The sequence below is a fragment of the Podarcis vaucheri genome, assembly GCF_965113315.1.
Source record: "Podarcis vaucheri genome assembly, chromosome: 7".
Taxonomy (NCBI): Eukaryota; Metazoa; Chordata; class Lepidosauria; order Squamata; family Lacertidae; genus Podarcis; species Podarcis vaucheri.
In genome coordinates this window covers 4,825,038-4,852,755 of record NC_138765.1, presented here as the reverse complement: position 1 = coordinate 4,852,755, position 27,718 = coordinate 4,825,038, and the positions used below count along the sequence as shown (strand labels likewise).

Below are 27,718 nucleotides of genomic sequence, written 5' to 3'. Positions count from 1 at the left end.
TGATGCTGTTATGGACTGAAGTTCTCACCTTGGGCCAACAGTAGATAGTTTTCACTCAGGTCCACATATGCAAATAAGGAATTGAAAGTGACGTTCAGTGATTGGATAGTTACAGAAAGTTGATCCTGCTGCTTTGTAGTTGAGCTCTGCATAAGCAGGTTGGCTGAACCCTTCAGTTCAGTTCTGTTCTGGCCTGTGAAGAAGCTGTCTGAAGAATCGCTGTGTCGTCTGATATGTTGACCCACAACCTAACAGATGCCCTTTCTGTCTCCTCTGCAGCTCTGTCCCCCTCTGCTTCTCATGCTCCATCATGCGGGCCTTGAAGCGCTTCACCTCGCATCGCATAGTGGAAAGAGGCACAACCGGTGTGGGAGATCATTTTGTCGAAAGGAATCTTCCTCTTCCTCCTCCGCTTTTGGTTTCCGGTTCCAGTTGTGACCCAGTTGTGAGGGGTTGGCACTTGACATCCTGGTAGATTCGGGAGTCTTTGGCAAGATGCTCTGCGGGGAAGGCCAAACATGCGAAATATGCGGAAATGGTGCTGCCGTCCAGGCCACTGGTCTTGTCTCCCATCCAAAAGCTGTCCGGGGCTGAGCCTGCTTAGCTTCCTGCGCGCGCCAGGCACCCTGCCCACTGAGCTATGCAGGCAAAAAAGAAGACCACCTGCCCAAAGACCGCCCACCTATGCCCAACTCCCCCACGCCTGGCTCCCCTTGGCCTTCGGTTACCCTGAGGCCTCACGCCTCTCCTGGGCCATGTCAAGGAATCCTCCGAGTCGGCTAAGCTCGGCTCTTCCGTTTTAGACCTTGAAATTTCAAAGAGATGCAGCTTCCCTAAAGAGTCAGTATCCAAGTGAGTCAGCTTCTGGGGAAAGGGCTGTAGCAGAAGGTACCCAAGTGCATTTTCAGGTTGGGTGGGGAGCGTCTGTCTGAAACCTTGCTCAGCTGCTGCCAGTCCGTGTAGACAATTCTCAGCTAGGTAGACCCAAGGGCTCAAATAAAGCGGTTTCCTATGTCCCCAGGTACATTTTCAGCTGCAAACATGCTGGAGGCGGCACCTTTGTAGAGCAGAAGCCCCACACCTCCAGAAACTCCACTGAAAAGACACTTTGCTCCTGTGCCAACGTCCCAGCGGTGTGCTAAGAGCTGCACACGACCACACTTCCACAGCGCCAAATGCTGGAGAAATCTGCTCTGGGTGCTTAGTTGTGTATCCCCCCCCCAAAAAAAATGTCCACCAGCTGTCAGCAGCCCAAGCTTTACTTCACACAATGTACGCTTCCGAGCACAATTCAAAGTGTTGGTGCTGACCTTTAAAGCCCTAAACGGCCTCGGTCCAGTATATCTGAAGGAGCGTCTCCACCCCCATCGTTCTGCCCGGACACTGAGGTCCCGCGCCGAGGGCCTTCCGGAGGTTCCCTCATTGCAAGAAGCCAAGTTACAGGGAACCAGGCAGAGGGCCTTCTCGGTAGTGGCGCCCTCCCTGTGGAACGCCCTCCCACCAGATGTCAAAGAGAACAACAACTACCAGACTTTTAGAAGACATCTGAAGGCAGCCCTGTTTAGGGAAGCTTTTAATGTTTGATGCATTACTGTATTTTAATATTTTGTTGGAAGCCGCCCAGAGTGGCTGGGGAAGCCCAGCCAGATGGGCGGGGTATAAATAATAAATTATTATTATTATTACAATGTCTTGCAAGCCTCACTCCCTACAAAAGGTTAATGGAGGGGAAAGGGAGCAATTTCCTCTTGCGCCATCGGAGCCCCTCCTAGCGGGTTTTCAACTTTGCCAGAGACTTCAGCCCAGTTCCCCATCCAGCCGCCTCTGCCCTCTGCCCCTTGCGCTCTGGGAATCCACGGCCTGCCCTGCTCTGAGCAGAGAAACCAGTGAGGTGCCATGGTTGAAGTCTCTGGCCAGGACCTGGGAGAGACCCGGGTTCGAATCCCACCACTCATCCCCATGAAGCTCTCTGGGTGTAATCTTGCCGGCTGCCTTACTGCCCCTTTCAGACTACTAACTTACCTCGCCAGGGTTGTTGTGGGTGTTAAATGAGGACTAGGATCTGGGAGACGGAGGGTTCAAATCCACACTTGGCCGCATGACCTTGGGGTGGGGGCATCCCTTAGCCTAACGTACCCCACATGGGGAGGTGCGATATAATTGCAACAAATAAATAATATAGACACACCTAATGGCAGCTGTCCCGTGAATCCACGTAAATGCTTTGCAGTGATTTGGTCCATGTCCGGCTGTTACCTTGCAATACAATCCTCTGCACACCTTGTTGTTTAATCGTTTAGTCGTGTCTGCCTCTTCGTGACCCCCTGGACCAGAGCACGCCAGGCACTCCTGTCTTCCACTGCCTCCCGCAGTTTGGTCAAACTCATGCTGGTAGCTTCGAGAACACTGTCCCACCATCTCGTCCTTTGTCGTACCCTTCTCCTTGTGCCCTCCATCTTTCCCAACATCAGGGTCTTTTCCAGGGAGTTTTCTCTTCTCATGAGGTGGCCAAAGTCTTGGAGCCTCAGCTTCAGGATCTGTCCTTCCAGTGAGCACTCAGGGCTGATTTCCTTCAGAATGGAGAGGTTTGATCTTCTTGCAGTCCATGGGACTCTCAAGAGTCTCCTCCAGCACCAGAATTCAAAAGCATCCATTCTCCGGCGATCAGCCTTCTTTGTGGTCCAGCTCTCACTTCCACACATCACTACTGGGAAAACCAGAGCTTTAACTATATGGACCTTTGTTGGCAAGGTGAGGTCTCTGCACACCTACACGAAAGTAAGTCTCCATGGGCCTTACTCCTTATTAAACTTATCCAGCACCACAGTCTTGCCCAGAGATTCCTCCCCACAGCCCTCTCCTTTATTCTTCCAGAAAAACACAACAAATGACCTCTATTCCCCTAGCCTTGCACCAAACAGTTGCTTCTATGCACCCTTTTTTAATCAAAGGGAATCTCTCGCGACTGCTGTCCCCCTCCCCCCTTTTAATCTCTGGAAAAGCCCTACAGTTACATCTTTGGGTGGGGTGGGGTAGCGTGGGTTTATCTCCCAGAAGCTGCAGGGGGTTCAACCTTGGGACGCACCAAACAGCAGCCAAGAGCGCGTGCAGAGTGCCGTTTGAACAGGCCTCTTTCCACATCTGCTTTCACAAACGCAAACACAATTAACCGCCCCCTCCACACATTCACACGTGAAAACTGTGAGGTCTCTGTGCGTGTGCATGACACAGGGGTGGGGAGCAGGAGTCACAAACGGTGGGTAAACATGTCTATAAATAAATATTTCAGAAATGAGCATGGCTCTCAGGACCAGCTGGACACCAGGTCCAGGAGATGAATTGGGAGGGCAACAAAAGTGGGGGTTTTTGGGGGGTGGGAGCGCTGGCAAACCCTTCCCACCCCCCACTAGGGAGTGGTACTCCCCTGTCCCCCACATGGAAATCAACCCCCCCAAATATAATTTTTTTTAACGCTATTGAATGGATAATGTTGTTTTTTCTTCCCACACCTGACTGGGAGGAAATGGGCGATGCTTTGAAAAATCGATGACTAGAGAAGAGGCGTCCAAAATGGGCGGTTGGGGTTTTTTTTGGGGGGGGGGTTGGAGGAGGGGGGGAGAGAAATAAGGAGCCTTGCCCGCCCTCCCGCCCTCTCTCCCTGCCCCACAAGATACCTACTGCAATGGGCGAATCCCAGGACCTGCCCCATCGCCCGCCTCGTGGTCCATGCGGGATGCGCGCTGCGGCCGCGCTGCCCCCCTGCGCCTCCGCCGCCGCCTCCCGCCGCTGCTCATCTCCCCCGCGGCCCCATCCTGCCCCCCGCCGCGGCCCGCCGCCCCGAGGGCAGGCAGGCAGGGGGCCGGGGCCGGCCGGAGGCTCGCGGGCCGCCTGGGCGAGGCCGGAAAGGCGAGGCGGGCGAGGAGACAAAGAAAGGATGGAGACAAAGGATGCAGGAGAAGATGCAGGGGAGAGAGAGAGAGAGAAGGATGGAGTCGGGGGAGCCTAAATTGCAGGGAGGGAGGGGCAGGGAAGGAGGAAGGGAAGGAGAGAGGAAGTAGGGTGGGGAAGAGGTCGCCTTGGGGGGGGGTCTTTAGGGTGGGGTGAGGGAGGAGGGGTGGTCGTGGAGAGGGAGAGGTCTGGCTCGCCTTAGTAGGGAGAAGGCCCCGCCCAGGGAGGAGGAAGGATGGATGGATGGATGGTTGGGTTGCCTGGCGGCCTGCCTGCCACTCAACATGTAGTCCCGCCCTCCTGCTTTCGCTGCAGAGCTGAATGGGGGGGGGCGCGGAATCATCACATGCTGGGGGGTGGGCTGAACACCACCAGGTCAACAGGGTGGATATAGGGATCCAAGGGTCATCCAGCCCAATGCAGGAATCACAGGAAACAATCCCTGGCAAATGGCAATTCTTATTATTATTATTACAGATAGGTAGCCGTGTTGGTCTGCCATAGTCAAAATAAAAAAATTCCTTCTAGTAGCACCTTAAAGACCAACTAAGTTAGTTCTTGGTATGAGCTTTCGTGTGCATGCACGTATCTGAAGAAGTGTGCATGCACACGAAAGCTCATACCAAGAACTAACTTAATTGGTCTTTAAGGTGCTACTGGAAGGATGTTTTATTATTATTATTATTATTATTATTAATACCCCCACCCATCTGGTTGGGTTTCTCCAGCCACTCTGGACAGCTCCCAACAGAATACTAAAAACATGATAAAACAGGGGTCAGCAAACTTATTCAGCAGGGGGCAAGTCTCACTGTCTTGGGGGGGCCGGACTATATTTTTTTTGGGGGGGGGAATGGACAAATTCCTATACCCCCAAAATAACCCAGAGATGCATTTTAAGTAAAAGGACACATTCTACTCATGCAAAAACATGCTGATTCCCTGACCGTCCGCAGGCCACATTGAGAAGGCGATTGGGCCGCATCCGGCCCCCGGGCCTTAGTCTGCCCACCCATGTGATAAAACATCTGACATTAAAAGCTTCCCTAAACAGGGCTGCCTTCAGATGTCTTCTGAATGTCAGGTAGTTGTTTATTTCCTTGACATCTGACGGGAGGGCGTTCCACAGGGTGGGCGCCACCACCGAGAAGGCCCTCTGCCTGGTTCCCTGTAGCTTCACTTCTCGCAGGGAGGGAACTGCCAGAAGGCCCTCGGCGCTGGACCTCAGTGTCCGGGCAGAACAATAGGGGTGGAGACACTCCTTAGGGTATACTGGTCCATTCTCCTCTCCTGTGGCTTCCAGCAACTGGTATTCAGAGGCATTTAAAGGACCCCCCCCCCCACTGTGGCTAGTAGCCACTGATAGGCAGGGGTGCTAGCTTAAATTGCCAGCTTGAATTAAATATTGGGGGAAGCAGGTAAGGCCCACTCCACAAAAACCATCACACCACACGGGTGCACATATACCGTGTGAATGGCAATGCTCATCAAATTTGGGGCCCCCTGGCCCCCTCAAAATATTTTTTTGTGGGGAGATGAAAGGACCTCAGGCCCCATGAATTTGGCCCCTATGCTGATAGCCTTGTCCTCTTCAGGGCACAATTGAATGATGGAACTCACTTCCAGGCTGAGATGGATAAATCCAAAAGAGGATTTACGGAGGACTGTTGACAACTGCTAGCCAGGATGGCTGCGCTTACACATCACTTGGGAAGACAGGCGAACTAATGCCGGTGTACCGGACGAAGCAAAGATCACCAGTGTTGAAGCAATGATTCTTCAACATCAAATTTGTTGGACTGGTCATGTCGTGTGGATGCCTGATGATCATCTTCCAAAGCAACTACTCTATTCCAAACTTTAAAATGGAAAGCGTAATGCTGGTGGTCAACAAAAGAGGTTTAAAGACTGTCTCCAGGCAAATCTTAAAAAATGTAGTATAAACACCGACAACTGGGAAACACTGGCCTGTGAGCGCTCCAGTAGGAGAACAGCCTTTACCAAAGGTGTCCTGGGTTTTGAAGACACTCGAACTCAGGACGCAAGGGAGAAATGTGCTAAGAGGAAGGCATACTTGGCAAATCCACACCGGGATCAACTCCCGCCCGGAAACCTATGTCCCCACTGTAGAAGGACGTGTGGATCCAGAAGTGGCCTCCACAGTCACTTGCGGACTCACTGTTCAAACCGTGTTTATGGAAGACAATCTTACTTGGCTACGAAGGATCGCAACAGAAGAAGAAGAAGCAGCTCTGGCCTACACAGTCGGAGGCACCGTCTGAAAACCAGTTGATGGAAACCACAGGAGGGGATAGGGACCTTGTTTGGTCAGATCCTGCTTCCAGGTTTCCCATTGGGGCATCTGGCTGGATGCTATGAGAACACAGGTGGGCTTCTCTTGTGTTCGCATGTGCTGGGATTTCATTTATCTGCGCCTGCTTGCACTGGGAGTGGGTGTGGAGAGCTGTGGCTCATCCGAGTCGAGTCATCCGTCTTCACCTCCTTCTCTCCCACAGCACCATAACTCATTCCTGCCCCATGAGGTCACACCAGGCCACACACAAGCAACACGGGCTGTGTCACAATAAGGTCTAGAACAGAGCTTTCCAAACTGTGCGTCGCTAGAAAGGGGTTATCTTAACCTCCTGTTTGCTTGTGAAATTGAATTACTGTGTCATGAAATGATGCATGTCTAAAAAGCACAACATGAAAAGAGGCTTGCGTTAAAAATGAAACAGAATGAAAGAATGAAGACTAGGGCTCTGAAGAGGTGAGGTTCCTGCAGCCCAGCTGGCCTATGAGTCGTTCTGGAACATGCAGAGCTGCCCGGATAAGGGTGGTTGGTAAAGATTGTATAATGTATATGGAAGAGAGGGAAGAAAGGGTGGAAATTAAACAGGTGGAAATTAAAAACCGAAAAGCAAAGCTGTAAAATAGGGACATAGAATAAGTACTGGTTGAAACAGGGGTCAGCAAACTTTTTCAGCAGGGGGCCGGTCTACTGTCCCTCAGACCTTGTGGGGGGCCAGACTATATGTTGGGGGGGGGAATGAACGAATTCCTATGCCCCACAAATAACCCAGAGATGCATTTTAAATAAAAGGACACATTCTACTCATGTAAAATCACCAGGCAGGCCCCACAAATAACCCAGAGATGCATTTTAAATAAAAGGACACATTCTACTCATGTAAAAACATGCTGATTCCTGGACTCTCCGCAGGCCAGATTGAGAAGGCGATTGAGCTGGATCCAGCCCCCGGGCCTTAGCTTGCCTACCCAGGGGTTAAAATAACAAAGTCCAAGTAAGAGAATATCAGCCTTATCTAATCATCAGGTATCAGTCCAGATTTGTAAGATTTGGGGCTGTTTCCCATTGACTTGCAAAGACTATCTGAGCTGCCAACATCATACAGAAGAATGGTTCTTTTGACAATATATCTACGTTGGTGTTATAGAAAACATTCGGTAACATTAATCTTGGGCGACGTTTTCTTATTACATCCGTCAAAATGAAATTCCAAAACATCTTGCACCAGTTTATGTTCCCCAATTCAATTCACCAATTTACAATTAGGTGATGCAGAAGGAAACCTATTGGGGCCATTTGCAAAGGAGTGCAATACCAGGATAAAGGTTGCGACCTTCTGGGTTCTGTTTCGTAACCGGCCCTAAGAAGCGCCTGGCTTTAAAAACAGAAACTGTATCTCCCGCTGGCTGAAAGGCACCATCTGGCGGCCAGAGTGGGGGGGGGCAGGTGAATCCCTAGTGGGAGTCCCTGCAAAGGCCGCCTCTGACACAGGCGAGGATTAGGGGGTTTTAAACCCCATATTTAGCACTGGATGAAGAGATTACGAGCCGCTGGGCTAATGCCGAAGCCGAGAGCCAATTGGGAACGGCTTTCCCGGAGGGTGGGGACCGATGGGTGCAGGGCAGGGGGGGGTGGAAGCTGCGGGAGTGACCCAGAGACGATGCTGGAAGCAGCCAGGAGCAGAGCAGGAACATTAGGGTTGAACATCAGGGTTAGCTGATGTTATTTTCGGAAGAGGGGATGATGTGTGGACCGTCTAAAGAGGAAGGACTTTAGCAAAGACCACCTGGGCTGCCACGGTGGTCCCATGGGCAAACCACCATCAGCAACTGAGGCTGCGGCGCTGTAACAACTCTCCTCGACTAACGTGCAGCACCCATCGCACAACGGGCGTCAAAAGCTCAGGGACCGCCAGGCGCCACATTGTGCAGCCTTCCGGAAGAGGGTAGGATCTGCGAGCCACCAGTGACCGACAGCGGGTGGTCGCCAGGGACAAGAGAGATCCCTAGCGCGTCTTTCAAGATGCCAGCCTGAGTCGTCCCTCAAAGAGAGCACTCAAAAGTTGGTTGGGGCTTGTGGTTGCCTCTGCAAGGAGCCGATGGGCCCCTGGCCTGACCCAAAAGGCTCTCCCGTTCTTCTGCTCTTCAAGGACAGCAGCAGCACAGGATCTCCAGGGGAGGCCACAGCCCCCTTGACATTTCGGGGAACGCGTTGCGCTTCATGGCCAAGCTCCTGAGCATGGCCACTTTCGTGAGGCTCCTGGTGGCCGAAGCCGAGAGAAGGGTCTCGTTGTTTTTCAAAGCGGAGGAGGCCCAGGAAGTCCCCAGTTTTTTCCTGGACAAGCCCCAGACGGAGAAGCTTCTGGAGGAAGGAGAGGTGGGCGGCTTGAGGTACGGCCTGGGCTCCATGCAAGGCTGGCGGGCGCACATGGAAGACGCCCACACCGCTCAGCCCCAGCTGCCCGGAGCCCTGGCCGGCTGGGCTTTCTTTGCCGTGTACGACGGGCACGCGGGCAGCACGGTGGCTCAGTTCTGCGCCAGGCACTTGCTCGGGCATGTGCTGGAGGCCGAAGCCCTGTCCGGCCAGGAGGAGGACCCCGCAGCCGTCAAGGAGGCCGTGCGCGAGGCCTTCCTGGCCATCGACAGGCGCATGCAGGACCTGTCGCGGGCGGAGGCCTGGGAGCACGCCGGCACCACTGCCGTGGCCGTGCTGGTGTCGCCCCGGCACCTCTACTTCATCAACCTGGGTGACTCGAGGGCCCTTCTCTGTCGCTCGGCTGCCGTCACCTTCTACACTGACGACCACAAGCCCACCAAGCCGAGGGAGCGGCGGCGCATCGAGAACGCCGGCGGCACGGTGGTGCTGCAGAGGGTCAACGGGTCGCTGGCCGTCTCCCGGGCCCTGGGCGACTTCGGCTACAAGGCCGTGTCTTGGCGTGGCCCCACCGAGCAGCCAGTGTCCCCCGAGCCCGAGGTCTACCAGCTGGAGCGCTGCCCCGACGAAGACGAGTTCCTGGTGCTGGCCTGCGACGGGGTTTGGGACACCTTTGACAACGCGGGGCTGTGCGCCTTTGTGCGCTCACGACTCTGCCTCACCGGCAGCCCGCGGGACGTCTGCGAGTGCGTGCTGGACTCCTGCCTCTACAAGGTGAGGGGGGAGGATAGGGTTCTCACTTAGAATCATAGAATTGTAGAGATGGAAGGGGCACCCAGGGGTCATCTATTCCAACCCCCTGCAATGCAGGGATCTCAGCTGAAGCATCCATGACAGGTGACCATCCAACCTCTGCTTCAAAACCTTCCCAGGGGCTTTCAGTATCGTGGAAAGTGCAGCCAACTAGATTTCTAGAAGGGACGTGGGTGGCGCTGTGGGTTAAACCATGGAGCCTAGGACTTGCCAATCAGAAGGCCGGTGGTTCGAATCCCCGCAACAGGGTGAGCTCCTGTTGCTCGGTCCCTGCTCCTGCCCACCTAGCAGTTCGAAAGCATGTCAAAGTGCAAGTAGATAAATAGGTACCACTCTGGCGGGAAGGTAAACGGTGTTTCCGTGCGCTGCTCTGGTTCGCCAGAAGTGGCTTAGTCATGCTGGCCACATGACCCAGAAGCTGTACACCGGCTCCCTCGGCCGATGAAGTGAGATGAGCGCCGCAACCCCAGAGTCGCCCGCGACTGGACCTAACAGTCCCTTTACCTTTACCTTTAGATTTCTAGATGTCTCAGATTATTGAGATTGAGGCCTATAGGAAGGAAGTTGAGCAGTGATGCAGGAAAAACAACTTACTCCTTAACTTAAAGAAAACAAAAAATTATTGTGGACTTTAGGAAACGTAAATTAAATATTTAGCCACTCATTATTGAGGGGAAGTGTGTGGAATAGCACTCGGTGTTTCAGTTTCTGGGCATGGAGTTGAAAGATGACCTAACCTGGGGAGAAAACAGTAAAGACCTGATGAAGAGAGCACAGCAGAGGTTATATTTTCTGAGAATCCTCTGGAAAAATAATCTCTCAAAGGACCTGTTGATGGCATTTTACCATTGTGCTGTGGAGAGTGTATTAACTTATGGTCTCTGTGTGTGGTTTGGGAGCTGCACGGTCAGGGAAAAAACAATGCTGTCCAGACTGTGAAGGGAATAACTGGGTGCACTCTTCCCACCTTGGATCAAATCTACCCTTCCAGGTGCCATAAGAAAACTGCAGAGACAGCTCAGGATAGTGCGCACCCGGGAAATGATCTCTTTCAGCTTCTGCCTTCTGGAAGAAGGTACAGGGTTATAAAGACTAGGACTAGCCGCCTGAGAATAAAGATTATCGTATCATATTGATTCTTGCATTGAAGAGGGTTGGACTACTTAGCCCTCGGGGTCCTTTCCAGCAATACAATTCTTTGATTCTAATGACAGCATTGGAAGGGACACCCAGTGCCCATCTAGTCCAACCCCCCCATTATTATTGATGCCTTTGCAAAACACAGAATAAATAAAACTCATTACACGGTTAAAATAATTATTAAAACCAGACAAGCGTTTGCTCCCCTGAAAAAAATGTAACTTACCATCCCTTACAAATGTTTCTGCTGTGGTGATAACACCAGGGCTGCAGGTTCGAATCCTGCATGGGACAACATTTCAGGGCGTTGGACTAGATGATGACAGGGCCCCCTTCCAACTCTACAATTCTATGATTTTATGAGTCCTTAAAATTGCCACTCTAAAAGCAAAACAGGCCCCTTTCTCAGAGGTGTAAGGAGACCTGTGCCTTAATAAAAAGTCGGATATCCAAACAACCTCCCAGCTGGGAGATGTAAATCATTGAACAAGGCTGCTCCTAAGTTTTCGTAGCTTCAGCAAACCAGTAAGTGGGGTAAATCATAAGACATGCCACCTCCAAATGGGAGGACTCTGGAATCCGGAAATAGCATCCTTCAGCTAGGGCAAGTTGAATAGAAAGGAACTGCAGAACTTGCAAAGGCTTTTCCTCATTCCCCGGCAATACTGCAGGGATCACAGCTAAAGCATCCCTGACAGATGGCCTTCCAACCTCTGCTTAAAAAGCTCCAATGATGGAGAGCCCTCTGGCTGAACTTTCGAAGAGTTTGTTCCACTGTCAAATAGCTCTTGCAGCCAGACAGTTCTTCCCGAAATAGTGACAGGAGGTGCGTCTTTTTAGAGCCACCTTATTTTGACGATGGCAAGGTGTTCTAAATTTTGTTTAATATTGTGATTTGATCCCATAACCCACCCTGTGACCTTAGGGGGAAGGGTGAGTAACCACAGAAATGTTGTTGTTGTTGTTGAGTCGTTTATTCGTGTCCGCCTCTTCGTGACCCCTGGACCAGAGCATGCCAGGCACTCCTGTCTTCCACTGCCTCCCGCAGTTTGGTCATGCTGGTAGCTTCGAAAACACTGTCCCATCATCTCGTCCTCTGCCGTCCCCTTCTCCTTGGGCCCTCCATCTTTCCCAACATCAGGGTCTTTTCCAGGGAGTCTTCTCTTCTCCTGAGGTGGCCAAAGTCTTGGAGCCTCAGCTTCAGGATCTGTCCTTCCAGTGAGCACTCAGGGCTGATTTCCTTAAGGTTGGAGAGGTTTCATCTTCTTGCAGTCCATGGGACTCTCAAGAGTCTCCTCCAGCACCAGAATTCAAAAGCATCAATTCTTCGGTGATCAGCCTTCTTGATGGTCCAGCTCTCACTTCCATACATCCCTACTTGGGAAAACCATAGCTTTAACTATACGGACCTTTGTTGGCAAGGTGATGTCTCTGCTTTTTAAGATGCTGTCTAGGTTTGTCATTGCTTTTCTCCCAAGAAGCAGGCGTCTTTTAATTTCATGACTGCTGTCACCATCTGCAGTGATCATGGAGCCCAAGAAAGTAAAATCTCTCACTGCCTCCATTTCATAGAATTACAGAGTGGGAAGGGAACCCCAGGGGTCATCCAGTCCAACCCCCTGCAATGCAGGAATCGCAACTCCTTGAAAGGAAAGGAAAAACTACTCCCCTTCCCCAGAATGAAAATTAAAGTATTAAGCAGGCTGAATAAATAATAATAATATAAAAATTATTATATTATATTATGTTATATTATATTATATTATATTATATTATATTATATTATATTATATTATATTATATTATATTATATTATATTATATTATATTATTATATTATATTATATTATTATATTATATTATATTATATTATATTATATTATATTATATTATATTATATTATATTATATTATATTATATTATATTATTATAAAGAAATAATAATAATATATTATTTATACCCCACCCATCTGGCTGAGTTTCCCCAGCAAGCGGGGTGTTAAACCAACCAACCCAAGTTTAGAGGAACCTGAGATCTTCCTGGCTTAACTGGATCTGTGGGACTTTCTACATTCAGTTTTAAGATTTTTGCTGCCCTGTGGGAACCTTTTCCTTCTCCTGCTGGGCATTCGTTTCCATTCCTGGGCCCAGCCACGTAATTAACACACACCAGCCTCCTCCCCCAAGGGCTTAAGGAAGCAGCTGCCAACTGAGGGCACTGGAGGTCCAGGATTAGCGAAGCAGGACAGTGGAGCATCAAGAAGCCGTTTAGGAGGAGCAAGAAAGGTGAGTTTCCAGAAGAGTTTTTTAAGGAGCTGCGGTCCGTAGAGCATCTTGAAGGAGGTTAAAGCAGCAGGTGAGGGGAACAGGTGTCCCTCCGAATTTCACTGGGCTCCAGGGAACTGTCCTGCCGCTGCTTTAAAGAAAACGGAAAAGATAAGCTATAGAATCTCATAATTGTAAAGTTAGGAGGGCCCTCCAAAGGTCATCCAGTCCCACCCCTGCAATGCAGGAGTCACAGTTCCACAGGCAGGACATTCCACAGGGTGGGTGCCACTACCGAGAAGGCCCTCTGCCTGGTTCCCTGTAACTTGGCTTCTCGCAACGAGGGAACCACCAGAAGGCCCTCGGCGCTGGACCTCAGCGTCCGGGCTGAACGATGGGGGTGGAGACGCTCCTTCAGGTATACTGGACCGAAGCCGTTTAGGGCTTTCAAGATCAGCACCAACACTGATGCTATTAAAAATGCTATTAAAAAGCTGCACATTCTCACTTTCTTTGCACCATGCATAACTGTGCACACCTCTAACATGCTGTCTGCACCCCCAAAATACGTGCCCTTTTACTCTGCTAAAAAACCCCATATATTGCAACTTTTCCTCCTATAAGGAGTCAAAGCATTGCCTGTAAACAGACTGGGCTGGCTCTGTCTCGTGCATCTGGGAGGAAGGAAACGGATCTGAGATCTTTGTCCTGGGAGAATATGGTCCTCCAGGTTGAAGAAGATGGTTGTCACCCTTGCAAAACAATTGCTTTGCTAAGCAGGCGGAAGGACACAATCCTCAGACGACTCTACGCCATAGCTGTCAAGCGCCCCTTATTTGGCGGGACAGTCCCTTATCCCAGCGCCATGTCCCGCTGCTGTCCCTTATTGATGAGGCTTCGTTTGGCTGCTGGCTGGGCTTTCTGCCTTTGGCTCAGAGGGGCTCAGAAGTTGAACATAGTCGGCCAATTGGTGCCAAAGAAGGATAGAACTTTTTTTATGTATGCTACAACAGCTGCAAGAATTCTCATTGCAAAGTATTGGAAGACACAAGATCTACCCACTTTAGAAGAATGGCAGATGAAGGTGATAGACTATATGGAATTGGCAGAAATGACTGGCAGAATCCGGGACCAGGAAGAAGAGTCGGTGGAAGAAGATTGGAAGAAATTTAAAGATTACTTACAGAAATATTGTAAAATTAATGAATGTTAGAATGATGTTGGATAGAAATTACCGTATTTTTCGCTCTATAACACGCACCTGACCATAACACGCACGTAGTTTTTAGAGGAGGAAAATCCGTAGGCATGCCACCCGTAGGCATTCCCTCCATAACACGCACAGACATTTCCCCTTACTTTTTAGGAGGAAAAAAGTGAGTGTTATGGTGCAAAAAATACAGTAAGTGGTTTCCAGCTGTAATGCTTTAAGAGAATATGAAACAAAGGTCTATAAATGGGTAAAAGCTTAATGGTAAGGATTTGCTGAACTAATAAATTTAAGTGGAATACAAAAAAGGGAGGTATGAGGAGGTCCGGGGAAATAAGCTTAAGGAAAATAAGAAACGGAAAATTAATGTGTTTTTAACTGTTTTTATTTTGCATTTTTCTTTTTCTTTTTTCATTTTCATTGTAATGTGTGAAAAAAATCTTAATAAATATCTTATATATAAAAAAGAAGAAGTTGAACATACCTGTGCTCTGAAAATCCCTTATTTTGGCTGCTGATCCCTTATTTTCGAGGCTGTCGGTCCCTTATTTTCAAATCTGTAAGCTGACAGGTATGCTCTACGCTCTCCCTGCAGGGCAGCCGTGACAACATGACCTGCATCGTGGTCTGCTTCCCAGCTGCCCCGGGCGTCTCCCAGGAGGCCTTGCAGAAGGAGCAGGAGCTGGACGCTACTCTGGAGAAGAGAGTGGCAGGTGCGTACGCTGTTTGCGCTGTGACGGAGCGGGGCCTGGGAGGCCTTGTGGCCGCTGGCAAAAGGGAGGAGTGGGATTTTGAGAACGGGGAGGAAAAATAACAGACGGCAAAGTAGTGCTGTGAGGTTTTGGGGCAGGGTCAGTTTGGATGATGCCCTGGGTCCCTTCCAGTTCTTGGGTACCCAAGTGAGGGTTAGAATCTAACAGAGGATTCTGTGGGTGAGCTACTCAGACAGGTTTCTTTGCACAGCAATGAGCTAAAGGCCTGGGGGCTGGATCTGGCCCAATCGCCTTCTAAATCCAGCCCGCAGACAGTCCGGGAATCAGCGTGTTTTTACATGAGTAGAACGTGTCCTTTTATTTAAAATGCATCTCTGGGTTATTTGTGGGGCCTGGCTGGTGTTTTTACATCAGTAGAATGTGTGCTTTTATTTATAATGCATCTCTGGGTTATTTGTGGGGCACAGGAATTTGTTCATCCCCCCAAAAAAAAATAGTCTGCCCCCCCCCACACGGTCTGAGGGACGGTGGACTGGCCCATGGCTGAAAAAGGTTGCTGGCCCCTGACATAGTCCATCACAGGGGTCAGCAAACTTTTTCACCAATTGCCTTCTATTTGGCTCGCAGACAGTCCCGGAATCAGCATGTTTTTACATGAGTAGAATGTGTCCTTTTATTTAAAATGCATCTCAGGGTTATTTGTGGGGCATAGGAATTCGTTCATTCCCCCCCCCAAAAAAAAAATAGTCTGGCCCCTCCACAAGGTCTGAGGGACAGTGGACCAGCCCCCTGCTGAAAAAGTTTGTTGACCCCGGAGCTAAAGCGTCCTCATCCACATCCCAAAAGGATAAGCTAGGTTGCAAGAGTTGCAAGGCCCCCCAGGATAACTGGTGGGACTGTCCTTCAGCTCCTTCACCTATCTGAACAATAGCCAGTGCTTTGAGGTGTGAGCTGAGCTGGAAGGAGGCTGGAAGCTGGAGACACAGAGTCTTGCTTGCTCTGTGCTGGATCCCAAGACTAATGGAGACACAAGATCTGTAGGGCTGCGAACGCCATGAGCCCTCCAGACTAGACTCAGGTTGTTCATATGGATAAATGAAACCATATATACTAAAGACACCACAGTTTCCGCTGCCAAGGTGAAATATACTCAGAGTCGAGAGTGGATTTCATGCTCTTTCAGGCTAAGGGAGCTGGGCATGTTTAGCCTGCAGAAGAGGAGGTTAAGGGGTGATATGATAGCCATGTTCCAATATATAAAAGGATGTCACATAGAGGAGGGAGAAAGGTTGTTTTCTGCTGCTCCGGAGAAGCGGACACGGAGCAATGGATCCAAATTACAAGAAAGAAGATTCCACCTAAATATTAGGAGGAACTTCCTGACAGTAAGAGCTGTTCAACAGTGGAATTTGCTGCCAAGGAGTGTGGTGGAGTCTCCTACTTTGGAGGTCTTTAAGCAGAGGCTTGACAACCATATGTCAGGAGTGCTCTGATGGTGTTTCCTGCTTGGCAGGGGGTTGGACTCGATGGCCCTTGTGGTCTCTTCCAACTCTATGATTCTATGATTCTATGATTCTATGATTCTCTTTATTCAGCTCATAGTGGTGAGGAGGAATGGAAGTTCCCCCAGAATGTCTGCTTTATATACATTATTTACACAATGGGCTCCATGTGATTGGGTAATTCCAGGATTCTCCTGTAGGCCAATCAGGTTGCAGATTCACTTCCACCTGGAGCTGGATTGGGTGGCTCCTGTGGACCAATCAGACTGCTGCATTCTGAATCCTATTGATCTAGGACCAATCAGACTGCTGCATTCTGATTTCTATTGTTCTAGGACCAATCAAACAGCTGTGTTCTGGATCCTATTGTTCTAGGACCAATCAGACTGCTGCATTCTGATTTCTATTGTTCTAGGACCAATCAAACAGCTGTGTTCTGGATCCTATTGTTCTAGGACCAATCAGACTGCTGCATTCTGATTTCTATTGTTCTAGGACCAATCAAACAGCTGTGTTCTGGATCCTATTGTTCTAGGACCAATCAAACAGCTGCGTTCTGGATCCTATTGTTCTAGGACCAATCAGACTGTTGCATTTTGGATCCCATTCAACTCAGTACATAACACAAGCACACCGTTTTGTTTGGCTTGGTGGTCTACATGCAGTGCTATAGATCTGAGAAGCTGAGCTCAGAGCTTAGGCAAGAAAGAGTCTTGCAAAGTTACACAGGTCTTGCAAAGGTGCAGCTCAGGTTCTGCAAGGCTTGTGCCAAACAGCAGGTGGGGGAGCTGAGCTCTTTTGCATAGGGCTCTGTTTTGATCATTCGAACTCTCGTCCTTCGGTGCCTGTTCTGCAAACTCAAATAAAGATGATGATGATGATGATAATAATAATTATAATAATAATAATAATATTTTATTTATACCTCACCCTTCCCGGTTCAGGGTGGCTAACAACAAATTTAAAACACTTAATTGATGCAACAAAAAAACAGCATAAAATACCATATAAAATGTGAATAACAATAAATCAATTTAGTGGGAAAATCCATCCAGTAAACATTAGATGATCCCCAGGGCTAACTGGCTAAATTAGTCCTATTTGGGCCAGCGAGGAGACCAGGGGAGAATTAGCTGTGGGATCCCAGAGCGGGTAATCTTCATAAAAAGGGGAGGGGACGGAAGGAAGGGGAATAAAAGATCAGGCTAAGTTCAAATTGAAGGCCAGGTGGAATAGCTCTGTCTTACAGGCCCTGCGGAAGGAGGTTAAATCCTGCAGGGCCCTGGTCTCCTGGGACAGAGCATTCCACCAGGTCGGAGCCACCACTGAGAAGGCCCTGGCCCTGGTGGAGGATAGTCTGACTTCCTTAGGGCCCGGGACGTCTAAACTATGATTATTCATGGACCCGTTGTGTCTGAATGGGGGGATGGGGACCTAGAAGTCACTCATGGGGCAATTATCCGCCATTGAGGTAACCAGCCCCTCCACTTCTCCCACCCCACCCCAAATCTCACCCCAGAGCTTTATGATGAACTACTGGAACAGGAAGGGGGTCCCAACCTCGTCTCCGTCTTCCAACGTCTGGCTACAGAAGCGAACCCTAACCTTCCCCCTGGGGGAGGCCTGGCTAGCAAGTAAGTATGATGATCTCCCTCCCCATTCCCTGGGAATCACCCACCCCCACCCCGCTCTCATATCTGCAGGGGGGTCCGTTTCTTCTAGGTGCGCTCCAGAAAGAAAGATCACCAGCTTTCGAAACCTAAAGGATTCCGGGGCCTGGGCGGGGCTTCAGGGCCGGTGGGTGGAGCCAAGTACGGACCTGTGGGTGGAGTTTGGGGCGGGGTCCAGATGATGATGATGATGATTTATTGAATTTATAACCCCATTAGCTAAAGTGGTGCTTCAGGTTAAGAACAGCTTCAGGTTAAGTACGGACCTCCAGAACGAATTAAGTACTTAACCTGAGGTACCACTGTACCACCCTATACCCAGAGGTCTCAGGGCACTTCACAGAAAAGATCAACATAAAAACCAATATAAATATAAAACCAAAATAAAAGCAAGAATCCAATAACCAGCTCCATCTGGTACACAGGATGAGACCCTTCCTGCCCGCAAACTGTCTCGCCAGAGTGGTGCATGCTCTGGTTATCTCCCGCTTGGACTACTGCAATGCGCTCTACGTGGGGCTACCTTTGAAGGTGACCCGGAAACTCCAATTAATCCAGAATGCGGCAGCCAGACTGGTGACTGGGAGCGGCCGCCGAGACCACATAACGCGTCTTGAAAGACCTACATTGGCTCCCAGGACGTTTCCGAGCACAATTCAAAGTGTTGGTGCTGACCTTGAAAGCCCTAAACGGCCTCAGTCCAGTAGACCTGAAGGAGCGTCTCCACCCCCATCGTTCTGCCCGGACACTGAGGTCCAGCGCCGAGGGCCTTCTGGTGGTTCTCTCATTGCGAGAAGCCAAGTTACAGGGAAACAGGCAGAGGGCCTTCTCAGTAGTGGCACCCGCCCTGTGGAACACCCTCCCATCAGATGTCAAAGAGACAAACAACTACCTGATATTTAGAAGACATCTGAAGGCTGTCCTGTTCAGGGAGGTTTTTAATGACTGATGTTTTATTGTATTTTTAATCTTTGTTGGAAGCCGCCCAGAGTGGGTAGGGTACAAATAAATTATTATTATTATTATTATTATTATTATTATTATTATTATTATTACACCCCCCGAAAAAAGAACCACATTTTAAAAGGGCATGGACTACATCTGATTTGTCAAGAAAGGCCATTTTCAGGCTTAGCCTAAATTGAGAAAAGTCGGTGCCCCCTAATCCCAGACCTGTGGCCGGGTTTGCTCGGTGGTTGTATGAAAGCACTCTGTTTATGCTCAGAAGCTTTTCTTTCTGCAAAGAAAGGAGGGCCAAGCGGCTTGGGGTACCAGAAGCTAGTGACCACCTTGTTCCTCTCACAGGAGAGCTGTGATCATGGAGGCTTATCAGCGGGCGAAGCAGAGTCGCGAGGAGCAAGAAATGCCGGTAAGAAACCCCCGGATCTTATTGAACTGTGTGTAGGAGTTGGAAGGGAGTCCAGAGGGTCATGGAGGGCAACCCCTTTGTTCTCCTCGTGGCACCACCACACCAGACAACTGGGTTTGAAGCCTGGAAAATTCGGGGCAGGTAAAAGAACATCATGTGGCAGAATTGAACTACGGAACTCCCTGCCTCTTGAGGCAGTGATGGCCACGGACTTGGATGGCTTTAAAAGAGGATGGGGCTCCTAGCCAGGAGCTTTTGGTGGCTCCTTGCCAGGATGGCCTGATCCAGCAGGTGCTCTTCTTTTCTTCTTTTTTTGTCACCAAACAGCATTTTATTTCTTTTGTGATTCAGATTGGTTTTTTTCCCTTCAAGGGTAAAAAGTGCATAAACCTCTTCTCTGAACTGTGCAAAGATTTTACAAACTACTTTACCATACCCAGTGACTAATTTTTATGACAGCTTTATCCTCCAATCTTAAAAGTGCATTAATAAAAGAGAAAAGCCAATGAGAGCAAAATCCACATCTGTACTTTGCTGTTCATTATTGCATTTTGGGGATTTAAAGCAATTCCCTTTAAAAGTCTTTGGGTTGCTAATACGAATCCTTCCCCCCTCTGTACTGTGCCAGACTCTGGAAACACACTATTTACTCCCATTTGCCACAAACTTTTGATGGTTTTCCTTGTGCAGATTGTAATATTGATTTTAAGAATCTGCACATGAAACCATCTTTGTTGATCATGTTCAAGCTTACTAGAAGCACAGAGGATGGTTGCTTGGTCATAGAAGAATTTTCCCTTGACATCTGTGCAGGGTTCTGTGTCAGTTCCTCTAAGATATATTTTGTCCTCTGAAGCAAAAGAGATATGCCTTCTTTAGCATCTTCATTCAAACAACACTGTCCATCTGAAGCGCTGAGATTCATTTTACAAAGAGGACATAAAAAGCGCTTATAATGCAGGATATTGCCACTGCTGCATGGAGTCTAGTACCAATCACTTGTAGAATACCTCCCAGACGCCCCTCTTCTCCAAGAGCAGCCAGACTTTCAGCCGAGGCACCTTCCGGAAGTAGGCGCAGGTGCACATGAAGAGCAAGCCAAACACCAGCAGCCCATCCAGCAAATACAAGTTAGCCATAACGGAAACCTGCAAGGCCCAGACGCAACAAGCGCTCTTCTGATGTCCTTCTGCTCTGTGCCTTCCTGCCTCCTGGCTATCGATTCTACAAAGTTAAACCAGTTTCAGAGCAGCCTAACCATATGCTAAGCTCCCAAATAAACTTTTGGGAACTTGTGAAAGTGTGGTGGAGGCTGCTTTACAGCTGGACCGGCTGGTTAATTTGATTCGATTTACCGTAATTTAAATATTTAATTTATATATTGCTCAACACAGCATTGCACAACATGCCAAGTTACAGGGAACCAGGCAGAGGGCCTTCTCGGTGGTGGCACCCGCCTTGTGGAACGCCCTCCCAGCAGATGTCAAAGAGAACAACAACTACCAAACTTTTAGAAGACATCTGAAGGCAGCCCTATTTAGGGAAGCTTTTAATATTTGATGTATTTTTATATTTGGTTGGTATTTTAATATTTGGTTGGAAGCCGCCCAGAGTGGCTGGGAAAGCCCAGCCAGATGGACAGGGTATAAATAAATTATTATTATTATTATTATTATTATTATTATTATTATTATTAACACCACTGATTCTCAAGTTTCCAGAAAATACAATCGATTGAAACAAACTTTGGCTGCTCGCATTCTGACACAATTTCCCACCCTGTTTCTGCTCATGGTGCTCCAACCAAGTTCTTATTTCTCCCTGCCCTTCTTCGTTTCAGGCCCCGAGTGCGAATGCTGCCTCGGATTGAACGCTCTGCTGTGCAGCTTGGACCACGGATGCCAAGACATCATTTCTGCGAAAGAGAGAGGCTGGGGAAGCAAATCTGACCAGGATTTCTGGGCAAACTTAGGAAGCTGGATGGCAATGGATGGGGTGGGGCGAGTCGGATTGGGGCCACCACTGCCCCCTTTCCCCACCGCCCCCAGGGTGGAAAACACCATCTGGACTGAGCGGAACAGCTGGCACTCAAGGCAAAGGCAGTCCATGTTAGAACAGATCATGTGTTTCGTTTCTTGCCTGGACAGAATTTTTGCTTCTTTTTTGAATTTGCATTTTATTTATTTGTTAACATTCTTATATTACATCGGTGAATGTCATATTACGTTACAGGACTTACTATAATTTCCAACATGTATACAAAAATTATATACAAATTTTATATGCCTAGAAAGAAAATAAAACAAAAAAAGGAAGAACAAAGATAAAAAACAAAAACAAAATTTCCCCCCCAAAATCATATACATTCCAACACTCTAGACTTCCTGTCTATACTGTTGTGTATTCCTTTTTTACATGAATGTACTCTTACTATTGTATATTTCTAATACATTCCTATATCAATATGTGCTCTTAGTCTTATTTCTCAACTCAGTCTCACTCCTACGTCAATCAAATGCTAGCATAGATAGCAAAACTTTACTGTATTGTTTTATATCTATCCCACTTTTCCATAAATTTTTGTTTTAGATTGCCTCTCAGGGTATTTGTTAACTGCTTTTAAAGTTTTGCTTCTTTAACACTGCATTCCAACAGGAAAGACACCCCTGGAATTCATCAGAAGGGGAAATGCAGCCTGTATAATTCAGTGCCTCTCAAACTTGGGTCTCCAGCGGTTGTTGACTACAAATCCCATCATTCCTGAGCACTGGTCATGCTAGCTATGGATGATGGGAGTTGTAGTCCAACAACAGCTGAAGACCCAAGTTTGCAAAGCACTGTGTAGACCAGAGGTCTGCAACCTAAGGCCCATGGGCCACAAGCAGCCTACGGGGGTCGTTTAACCAGCCCACTTTTGTCGTTTAGTCGTGTCCGCCTCTTCGTGACCCCCTGGACCAGAGCATGCCAGGCACTCCTGTCTTCCACTGCCTCCCACAGTTTGGTCAAAACTCATGTTAGCAGCTTCTATGACACTGTCCCACCATCTCGTCCTCTGTCGTCCTCTTCTCCTTGTGCCCTCCATCTTTCCCAACATCAGGGTCTTTTCCAGGGAGTCTTCTCTTCTCATGAGGGGGCCAAAGTCTTGGAGCCTCAGCTTCAGGATCTGTCCTTCCAGTGAGCACTCAGGGCTGATTTCCTTCAGAATGGAGAGGTTTGATCTTCTTGCAGTCCATGGGACTCTCAAGAGTCTCCTCCAGCACCAGAATTCAAAAGCATCCATTCTTCGGCGCTCAGCCTTCTTGATGGTCCAGCTCTCACTTCCATACATCACTACTGGGAAAACCATAGCTTGAACTATACGGACCTTTGTTGGCAAGGTGATGTGTCTGCTTTTTAAGATGCTGTCTAGGTTTCTCATTGCTTTTCTTTCAAGAAGCAGGCGTCTTTTAATTTCGTGACTGCTGTCACCATCTGCAGTGATCATGGAGCCCAAGAAGTAAAATCTCTCACTGCCTCCATTTCTTCCCCTTCTGTTTGCCAGGAAGTCCCCAAACCGAGCTCCCCACTTGGCAAGTCCCGGTGCTCTGTGCTAAACCGGTGCAACGCAGCACAGGGACTTGCTTCTGCGGTGCTGAAAATTGCCTCTGATGCCAGAAAACGTGGGCGCGGGCTCGATCCGGCCCACGGAGGGATATCCGCTGGAGTGAACCGGTCCAGGCAAGGTAAACCTTGCTGACCCCTGGAGCAGATGATGTCAACACAAGTCTTTGGGTCGCTAATACGGTCCTTGGCTGGGCAGGTTTCTAATATTTTTGCTCCATTCAGCAAAATTTGCACCAGCCTTTGTTTCTTTGTTTATTATTTCACAAGATTCATACATTGCTTGGTTGCAGGGGCGGGGAAGGGACACCTAAAAGCAGTTTACAAAGAGAATGAAACAACAGCATTGTCAGTAAGAGCAACTCTTTAAAACATTCAGAAGATAAAACCAGCAAGAAACTAAAAGCAGATCAAAACATGCATTGACGTTCTACACATCTGGAGAGGCTTGCCCTAAACAGGTGCCAAAAACACAACAGCGAAAGTTCCTGCCTGATGCAAAATGCAGGGAGTTCCATAGGTGCTGCCACAAAAAATGTCAATTTCTTACAAATCTGGAACGGGTGTTACACGTGGCACTTGGAACAGTGCCGGTTCCGGAGATCATAGCGGTTGAGTGGCCATATTTCAGGTAAGGCGAAATACCTTGAGAACATCCCCTTTGTGAGGAAGGCCATTCTTTCCCCTTTCACAGACAGGGGGCGCTACAACCGAGAGCAAAGCCCTTCCCTAAAGTTATACCAGGCATCCCCAAACTCGGCCCTCCAGCTGTTTTGGGACTATAATTCCCATCATCCCTGGCCACCGGTCCTGTTAGCTAGGGATGATGGGAGTTGTAGTCCCAAAACAGCTGGAGGGCCAAGTTTGGGGATGCCTGAGTTATACTATGCCATGGGTAGGCAAACTAAGGCCCGGGGGCCGGATCCGGCCCAATCACCTTCTAAATCTGGCCTGCGGGTGGGTGAGGGCACTCTGCACATGTTCAGAGACACTTCGCTTATCTGTGCACCCAGGACACTGAAAACAGATTCAGAATTTAGTTCTTCTGGGATCCCTGTGGCTCTCTCATATGATCATCTGCACAGATACCTCTTGTACAGGGAAGTGGTATTCACAAATATCAAAATATTTAATGTTCTGGAACCTCACAAGTTGTCTCTGAGGCTTCCTTTTTTTTTATTGTACCATATAAGTTTTGTGCTTCCAGGCTTCCACATGACAATTTCTGTGGCGTAATTGGTGAGCCTGTCTCAGCTTCTCACATTTCACTACTGTGTGGTTGAATGCGAGATTGCATCGTACTGGTCTGAAATCTTCACCCACTTGTTCGCTTGGATTTCTTCATCCAATATGTTTGTTTCTTACTTTGAGCTCATGACTGTGTACACAGCATAATTCAGCGTCTTCGGGGACAATTATACGTTGCTTTTGCTAACGAACTGCCGTTTGTTTGCAAATGTTAACACACTGGCAGAAAATGGGGAAGAAACCCCAGGTGCCAAACGAGGAAAGAGAAAAGTCTATGTGCCTGAAAAATACAAATGAGGTTATTGGGCTGGACCTTGTTCCTTAAGGAAATATATTTATTGTAAGGACGCAGAGCAGAAACACTCCAATGCACGTCTTTTGAGCCTGACGGCTGACTTATAAACTCAGTTTCCTGCACAGACTGACCTTTGAATACATTGCTGTGGGTTGTTCAGAATGTGCGAGGGAAATTCAACCCCCAACATTCTTTCAACGGCGCATTTGCTTTCCCCCGTATCAGTCCTACGTCAACAATGATAAGTCCTGCTGGACTGACTCGCCAAATCATTATTAAGGCTGCTCCTGCTCTTTGCGATGGATAGAGACTCGCAATGACGGTACTTCTGTGATATCACAAAATTCACAATTCGCCACCAGCCCAGCTGCCTCTGAAGTTCCTTCCTGGTTATAAATGCGCAGCTCAAGAAAGGAAGGACTCAGCAACGTGTCATTCCCCCCACAAATTATTTATCATAGTTTTCACAGGGACGCTTTTATTTTAAAAAATAAAATAACGTTTAAGTAACAGATGCGAGAAAAAGGTTCCTCAGCTCAGTAACATAACAACAGGAAAGGAAATTAGCAACGGTTGCCGGAATCGTCATTTGCCAAACAGATGAATGCAATAATAATAATAATTACGGGTTTTATGCAGAGCGAAATTGAAAGAGACATAAGCAGCCTCAGAACAGAACCGTCAGCCGTCACCGGAGGCTGCTGTTCATCAAGTCAGAGCATGACTCTGTCGAGGTGAGGTCTGTCCACCCTGTAGACCTGATTCTGACTGGCAGCAGCGCTCCAGTGTTTTGGGATGGAGATATTCTCAGTCCTATCTGGAGATGCTGCCAGCCAGAGTCAGGTCTACAGGCTGGACAAACCTGAATCGATATTGAATATTGATATTGAACCGAGCACCACCTGCATGCGAGGAAAATGCGCTTTCCCTGAGCCACAGCCCCATCTTGTATTTTAAAAATCCACCTCTATTGGTCTGTCACCCCCCCCCCACACACACTGTATTACCTGGGTTATGAAGGTGCCCAAAAGATGTTAAAGCAAAGATTATGGGATAGTGCACACAGTGACTTGCAATCGCGATCACACGCAGTCTGTAGTCCGCTGGCAGTAGGAGTACAATATGGGCATGTCTTTAAGTTAACATCTTACATTAAAAACCTGACAGTACCAAACTACCGAAGGCTTTCCACCAAAGCCAGACTAAAGGTCTTTCCTTCTGCAGTGTTGGATGGCAGGTTGAGAGGAGTTCCCTACCAGGACAGACTTTGCTCGTGTGCTCATGACATCGATTCCATAAAACATATTTTGTTGCACTGTGCAAAATATGAGCAAGCCAGGGCTGAACTGATACTACCCTTGCTGGTACCTTTCCCAGGAAAATCAGAGGTTCACTATGTCAGGTTCCTACTGGAAGACCGGACAAACGCTAGAACATTAGTGGTGGCGAAGTTTTTATCGGTGGTTGCAAGAACCAATGATCCCTATTATTCTGAACAAAATGCTTGTTTAACCTGGAGGTAGGCTGTATGAATTGTGTATTGCTTTGTAATGATTTGTTGGGTCTCTGGACCGTTATAAAGATTGTTGCTGTTGTTGTTTAAAAATGTGGAACAAACTGTGGGGGATAGAATCGTAGAGTTGCGAGATACACCCGAGGGTCATCCAGTCCAACCCCAACCATGCAAGAGTCACAGCTAAAGAATCTCTGACAGATGACCGCCCAATCTTTGGTTAAAAACCTCCAATGGAGGCATGTCCACCCTTTCCTGAGGGCCACTGCTAAACAGCTCTTACCATCAGAAACGTCTTGCTCACGTTTAGTTGGAATCTCCTTGTCATTTGAAGCCGTTGAGTCTGGCCCTCTCCTACAGAGCAGTAGGAAACAACCTGGCTCCGTCTTCCACATGGGAGATATTTGGAGATATCCCATCTCCTCTCAGCCAACTCTTTTCCAGGTGAAACATACCCAGCTCCTTCAACCGTTCCTCACCAGGCTTCGTTTTCCAGACCCTTGAGTGTGTGCGTGCGTCAAAGTTTTGCATTGCAAGGACTGAATTGTTGAAGTCAAATGTGAAGGACTTGGACGGATGCTTTTCCTAAACCCTGCCTCATTTAATCCCCCACAGCAACTCTGTGAGGTAGACCAGGCCGACAGGAAGTTGGGTTGGACTAATAATAATAATAATAATAATAATAATATATTATTTATACCCTGCCCATCTGGCTGTGCTTCCCCAGCCACTCTGGGCGGCTTCCAACAAAATACAGTGGTACCTCGGGTTAAGTACTTAATTCATTCCGGAGGTCTGTTCTTAACCTAAAACTGTTCTTCTTTTTTTTAAATAATATTTATTGCTTTTACAACAATTTAAACACTACAAAGAAAAACAACAAAGACAAAACAATACATTACAATACAAAGACACTACCTTACACTAAAACATTAAACTAACAAGACAAAACAAAAACAATTTAAAAACACATCAACAAAGAAAAGAAAAGGAAAAAAAGAAGAAGAAAAATTCAGTATCTTATCTTTCTTTCACATATTTCCACGACCTCCTCACACCTCCCTTTTTGTATTCCACTTCTATTAATTATTTCAGCAATTCCTTTCCATCTTCCCCTGTTTCCTATCCTATAATTATCTTAACACATTTCAACCTTATTTTTCCTTTAATACTCTATTAATCTATTTGTACTTAATTCCTTATAACCTTTCTACTAAAGCCATATCACTTCGTTCCAACATTCTTCTAGCATTCCTTAATTTTACAATATTTCTGTAAATAGTCTTTAAACTTTTTCCAGTCTTCTTCCACTGACTCTTCTCCCTGGTCTCGGATTCTGCCAGTCATTTCCGCCAATTCCATGTAGTCCATCAACTTCATCTCCCATTCTTCCCTGGTGGGTAAATCTTGTGTCTTCCATTACTTCGCGATGAGTATTCTTGCTGCTGCTGTTGCATACATAAAAAAAGTTATTAACCTAAAACTGTTCTTAACCTGAAACACCACTTTAGCTAATGGGGCCTCCTGCTGCTGCCGCACTGCCGGAGCACGATTTCTGTTCTCATCCCGAAGCAAAGTTCTTAACCCGAGGTAATATTTCTGGGTTAGCGGAGTCTGTAACCTGAAGCATATGTAACCTGAAGCGTATGTAACCTGAGGTACCACTGTATTAAAATACAGTAATGCATCAAACATTAAAAGCTTCCCTGAACAGGGCTGCCTTCAGATGTCTTCCAAAAGTCTGGTAGT

At 48.0% G+C, this 27,718-nt stretch overlaps 2 protein-coding genes and 1 pseudogene across 3 annotated transcripts in view; 1 reads left to right on the top strand and 2 right to left on the bottom strand.

Moving 5' to 3' along the window:
• RTN2 (reticulon 2) overlaps positions 1-3,801 on the bottom strand; it is a 33,909-nt gene extending 30,108 nt beyond the window's left edge. The window contains exon 1 of the mRNA XM_082231217.1: positions 3,679-3,801. Coding sequence (XP_082087343.1) covers positions 3,679-3,709 — 31 coding nt within the window. The 5' untranslated portion in view covers positions 3,710-3,801. The remainder of the gene's footprint in view (positions 1-3,678) is intronic.
• Positions 3,802-6,905: 3,104 nt separating this feature from the next.
• Positions 6,906-21,692, top strand: PPM1N (protein phosphatase, Mg2+/Mn2+ dependent 1N (putative)). The gene is made up of 5 exons (XM_082231255.1): positions 6,906-9,406; positions 14,655-14,772; positions 17,794-17,908; positions 19,250-19,313; positions 21,154-21,692. The coding sequence occupies exons 1-5, from the start codon at positions 8,480-8,482 to the stop codon at positions 21,181-21,183; spliced, it is 1,254 nt and encodes a 417-aa protein (XP_082087381.1). The 5' UTR covers positions 6,906-8,479; the 3' UTR covers positions 21,184-21,692.
• On the bottom strand, positions 20,093-20,470 carry LOC309535919 (protein kish-B pseudogene; annotated as a pseudogene). Its single transcript has one exon. The product of its transcript is annotated as a protein kish-B pseudogene (transcript).
• Positions 21,693-27,718: the final 6,026 nt, after the last annotated feature.